The sequence below is a fragment of the Rhea pennata genome, chromosome 3 (genome assembly GCF_028389875.1).
Source record: "Rhea pennata isolate bPtePen1 chromosome 3, bPtePen1.pri, whole genome shotgun sequence".
Taxonomy (NCBI): domain Eukaryota; kingdom Metazoa; phylum Chordata; class Aves; order Rheiformes; family Rheidae; genus Rhea; species Rhea pennata.
Genome location: NC_084665.1, coordinates 2,179,998 through 2,185,448, shown reverse-complemented (window position 1 = coordinate 2,185,448; position 5,451 = coordinate 2,179,998). Strand labels below are relative to the sequence as shown.

Sequence of the window (5,451 nt, the reverse complement as noted above, 5' to 3'; positions counted from 1 at the left end):
TAGATAAGTTGGTCTCTTGCCATCTGAGCAGCATCGTGCCTAGATACTGAGCAGTAACTCGAGCTCATGCCTCGCACCGACGCGCTGCTTCCAGGGTGTCTCGGGAGTGGGGCTGGCTTCAGCTGCGAGGGGAAACGAAGGCAGGAGAGGGCTGCTGGGGAGGGGGGAGCAAACCTGGCAAGGCAACCTTTCTCTCTCCCTTTACCTCTCCCCCCCTACTCCGGCTTTCCTTTTTTTTTTTTTTTTTCTTTTTTTCTTTTCCTCCTCCCCCCCCCCCCCCCCCGGGTTTTCGAGGCAGTCGGTGGAAAACACACTTTGGAGTATGCAGAATATTGGGCTGCTCCGAAGCTCTTTGTATGTAAATACTGTGTTAAAAAAAAAAAAGGAAAGAAAGAAAAGAAAAGAAAAAATCTCTCTGCCACACACACGCGCGCGCGCGCGCGCGCGGAAAAGGCCCTCCCCACGCCGGTAATTAACTGACACGTTATACCACTCATCACCAATGGTGGAAGCTCGGAGCTCGCCCAAAACCCGCAATTTCACATCTGCAAACACTGTCTTCATCCACTTGACTTCTAAGACCCGCCCACACGTGGCCAACCTTTCCTGGGTTTAATGTTTTTTTTTTTTTTCCTCCCTCCTCTCGGCAGGTTCATGTGTGGGGACCAGCCTTATATGGACTGTTCACTCCAGCAATGGCTTGTGTTTTTCAAGCTGCACCCACAGGTTCGGTGTGTTTAAGCAAGAACCAGAAGTAATTTTTCTTTTTTTTTCTTTTTTTCTTTTTTTTTCTTTTTTTTTTTTTTTTTTTGGTGTGTCTATCCCCCTTTCCCCTGGAGTTACAAACTATTTCCGAAGCCAGTTGCTACTTCTGCTCTCTGAATTTCCTCCGTGGTGGCAGAACAAGCCCGTAGAAACCCAGAGATCTACCGCTGTGGCTGCGGCGCCTCCTCTTCTTTCGCACAGAACCCTCGATTAGTTTTCCACATATTTTTTCTTTTTTTCTTTTCCTGCTCTAAGTTTGCCAGCGCCGCCACCCCGTACCCTCCTCCCCCTGGCTGGTGTGTGTGTGTGTGTGCACGCGTTGTTGTTGTTGTTGTTGTCGTTTTGTGTGTGTGTGTGTGTGTGTGTGTGTGTGTGCGCGCGCGCGCGTGTGTGACACAGCGGATCGACAAGCTGCTCCGTCAACTTTCTTGCCTAAATTTGGCCAGAACATGTCTCTGACCAACACAAAGACGGGGTTTTCTGTAAAGGACATTTTGGACCTCCCTGACACCAATGATGAGGACGGTTCCGTTGCCGAAGGAGGTGAAGAGGAGAGCGAGGCGTCGGAGCCTCCCAAGAAACCGGGAGTTTTGGGACAAAACCCATTGGACACTGTTCAGACGCTGCCTTTGAAGAACCCTTTCTATGATAATAGCGATAATCCCTACACGCGTTGGCTCGCTAGCGCCGAGGGCATCCAATACTCCTGTGAGTACCGGCGAGCCGCGCCGCTCCGCGGGCGCGCGCAATCCAGCCGGGCCGCGGCGGCTGCGGGTCAATGGGGTCGGGTGATGCCGCGGGGGCTCCGCCGGGATGCGGAGCTATTTCGTCTCGGGTGGAGGCAGCTCGGATTTCCCCTGAAAGTGGGGTGGATTGGGGGCTTTTTTTTCTTTCTTTTCTTTTTTTTTTCTTTTCTTTTCTTTTTTTTTTTTTTTTTTGCGCGCTGTTTTTCTTTTTTTCTTTTTCTTTTTTTTTTTTTTTTTGGTTGTTTGGTTGGTGGGGTTTTTTGTTTCTTTCTCACCCCCCCACCCCCTCCGAGGCAATGAGGAGCGCGGAAGCAGCCGCGGCGCTGCCCGCCGCCCGCGGAAACGCCGTTCGGGGGCTGCGGGCGGGCTCCGCGGCGGCGGAGGTGTGGGGGGGGGGGGGGTCGGCGGACCGAGGCAGGACGGGGGGCGGGAGGGGGTGGGGGGATATTCCGGCCTTGCGGCCGCAGGCGCGGAGCCGTGCGCGGCGCTGACGAAGCTGTCTTTGCGGACTCTCGGCAGTGCACGGGCTGGCCTCCGGCAACGCCAGCCAGGACTCCTCGTCCAAATCCCCGGAGCCGTCGGCCGACGAGTCGCCGGACAACGAGAAGGAGCCGCCGGGCGGCGGGGACGCGGGGAAGAAGAGGAAGAGGAGGGTGCTCTTCTCCAAAGCGCAGACCTACGAGCTGGAGCGGCGGTTCCGGCAGCAGCGGTACCTCTCGGCGCCTGAGCGGGAGCACCTGGCCAGCCTCATCCGCCTCACGCCCACGCAGGTGAAGATCTGGTTCCAAAACCACCGCTACAAGATGAAGCGGGCAAGGGCCGAGAAAGGTATGGAGGTGACCCCGCTGCCGTCCCCGCGGCGGGTGGCCGTGCCCGTCCTCGTCAGGGACGGCAAGCCCTGCCACACGCTCAAAGCTCAGGACTTGGCAGCCGCTACTTTCCAAACGGGCATCCCCTTCTCCGCCTACAGCGCCCAGTCTCTACAGCATATGCAATATAACGCCCAGTACAGCTCCGCCAGCAACCCCCAGTACCCCACAGCACACCATTTGGTACAAGCGCAGCAATGGACTTGGTGAGCGCTGTAGGAAAAGCAAGCACTGGCACCCACACACACCGCACCCACACGCACCCACGCGAAAAGGAGGGAAAAAAGCGGGAAAAAAAACGCTCGAGAGAGACAGACTGATGCTCCAAAAAGAAAAAAAAAAGAAAAAAAAAAGAAAAGAAAAATCAAAACTACAGGGGAAGGGATGGAGAAGGAAATGCTATTATTATTATTATTATTGCTATTATTATTATTATTATTATTATGGATTTTTTCCTCTCCTGTTTCTTTTCCCCTCCATTTTTTGGGGGCTCGGTTTCATTTCGGAGGGGGTTGGGGGGAAGGGAGGGGAGATGTTTTTGTGCGTCATTGTTTACAGAAATTTTTGCTCCATTCAGAGTGGTCCTGTCTACCTTACAACTAAAATAAAGGGGGAAAATTCATCAGAATAAAAAAAAAAGCATAAAAACCGATGCTCTTGTGATTTTGTAAGGTCTGTTCGTGTACTTGTAGCGCTGTTGTCAGCCGTCTATAAAGCCAGTGGAGAACACTTTCAAATGGAGATCTTGATTTCTCCTTTTCTGTAAAAATTTTTGGCCATGTATAGATCCTGACAGCTATTAGCAGGGATATTTTTGTGTGTAGTTCTTGTCATTGTTGCCATGAGTAAAATTCAGGGAGTTCATTTTATTTTATTTCCTTTTATATGGGGTTTGCATGCTACTATGCTCCGAATAGTCACGAGGGCATGAAAAAAAACCATAGATTAAAAAACCCCCGATCTGTTCATCGCCATAGAAATATCTAGCGAAATCATCGTGTATAAACCCAGGTGACACGCACCACTGCAAGATTTTCGATATTTTAATACGAAATTTAATAAAAACACCATGTTTCGAAAAAGAGAAAAAAGAAAAGAAAAGAAAAGAAAAGAAAAGAAAAGAAAAGAAAAGAAAAGAAAAGAAAAGAAAAGAAAAGAAAAGAAAAGAAAAGAAAAGAAAAGAAAAGAAAAGAAAAGAAAAGAAAAGAAAAGAAAGGCAACCGACAGCAACGATAAAACGTTTTTTGCTTGACTTTGCGGTGAAAATGGCCCTGCTATCAGCCGTTCTGTAAAATCCCCCGGTGAAGATGGGGGAGATGTTGCGGCTGTTGGTTTTGGTGGTCGTTTTTTGGTTGGGTTTCGCTTTATTTTGCGGGGGAGGGGGGGAAGAGAAAGGAAAAGCGGCGACGGCCACTCCTACGTGGCCCGGCGGCACTTCTCTGAGTTACCTTGGCTGGCAGCTTTATTAAGAAGGATAAAAACTAGAGAAAACGGAGAAAGCCCACGCGTGTTTGCGGAGCTGCGAGAGTGCCTCGGGCACGGCTGCGACCGAAAGCTGATCGACTTTCCTCTCTCCTTCCTACCACCCCCCCCCCAGGCCGAAACATTTTGTTTTTCTTAGGGAAAAAACAGCTATTTTGGTTAATCCTTCTGCCCGACTTGTCTAGAACAACCAGTGAGCAGAGTCATTTGCGGAAAACGGGGTCACGAACAGAATTATTGTGTATATATAATTAAAATGTTTTATACACCACAGTGTCTTCCCCAGGCAGTGGAGGTGCTTCGGCTGGGAAGTTTTAGATCCCAGCATAATCTCAGTGCACTCGCCCGGGCCGGGGGGTCCATTTGCTCGGGGGAGCGAGGAAACTTCGCATTTAGTTCTTTAGGGAGGTGAAAGCTGCTCCAGGCAGATCAGGGGCAGAGCAGCTGAGCAGCTTAATATCTTGGTAGCTGCTCTCCCCCACCGTCCCCCCCCCCCCCCCCAAAAAAAAAAAAAAAAAAAAAAAAAGAGAGGGCAAAAAGAGGGACCTGGCAGGGAGGAAGGTGAGGAAGGCGGAACAGGCTCGGAAGTACGGCTAGGAGGAAAAAGGAGATCGAGATAGGGCCAAATGCGGCTGGACAATGTTGTTATAACCGGTTTAAGCCATGCGGAGCTGCAGCTAGAACGGAATTTGGGCAGAGATCCGGAGAGATGTGTGCTCTTAGCTCTGTCTTTCTCTCTCCTTTTCCCTCCTGTACAATTGGAGGCTGGCAGAAGTGCTGATGTGATGGAACTGGTAAAAAATAAAAAAATTTTTAAAAAGGAGAAAGAAAGGAAAAAAAAAAAAAAAACAAAGAAAGACTTGTTCATTTTGACGAAGCATCTTGCTAAGCGGGAGATCCGCTCCCTCTCCGCCATTAACTCTTTCGGGTTTCAGTTTGCGCCCTCCGCAGCACCCTCCGCGCCTCTCTGCTCCGGCGCAGCCCTCTGCAGGGCGCGAAGCCTCTCGCACAGCCACCTTGCTTGCGGCTGTTCCCCCCCGCCCCATTTTCTTTTCCTTTTCCTCCATTTCTTCCTCACCCACGCCTCCTCTCCAAATGAAACCTTATCGAAATGACAGTCCACTCCTGAAGCCAAGAAACTACTCGGGTTTGCTAAACGCCTCCTCGTTGCTGCGGGGAACAGGGACCAGCGACCTTTCTGGCCACCAGCTCCTTGAGAGAGTCTTCCTCGCCGATTATAGTTAGGAGCAAAGCATCTCCTCCCTCAGCTGAATAGACCTAGCTTCTTAATCAGGAGCGAGAGAGCAAAACAATAAATAGACTGGCAAATCAGCGGGTTTTTAGCTACAGCCAGCCCCGCAGAGGCAATTTCTGCACTCTCGCTGAAGTTAGGGGGACCACGGGACTGCCATATGCATGCGGCTGTCTCGTAGGAGGAGGTTGTCTCATACAGACAGGAATACACCGCGGGCGACCGCCCGTTATGTGTCATTATACAGCGTGTACGGAATTAACTCTCCAATTATTATATGTACATGAACATATGCAGTCCCATTTCCCCTCCAAAACCCCGGCGTGCGAGTCAGAAG

General features: G+C 50.7%; 1 protein-coding gene across 1 annotated transcript; it reads left to right on the top strand.

The window, feature by feature from the left end:
- The first annotated feature begins 1,214 nt into the window (after positions 1-1,214).
- NKX2-2 (NK2 homeobox 2) lies at positions 1,215-2,590 on the top strand. Its single transcript, XM_062573447.1, has 2 exons — positions 1,215-1,473; positions 2,031-2,590. Exons 1-2 carry the CDS (start codon positions 1,215-1,217, stop codon positions 2,588-2,590), a joined length of 819 nt encoding a protein of 272 aa, XP_062429431.1.
- Positions 2,591-5,451: the final 2,861 nt, after the last annotated feature.

Excerpts from the sequence above, each read along its gene's own strand:
- NKX2-2 (XM_062573447.1), top strand. The coding sequence starts at position 1,215 with ATGTCTCTGACCAACACAAAGACGGGGTTTTCTGTAAAGGACATTTTG. Across the intron at positions 1,474-2,030 it reads CGAGGGCATCCAATACTCCT|TGCACGGGCTGGCCTCCGGC; the intron begins GTGAGTACCGGC and ends GACTCTCGGCAG.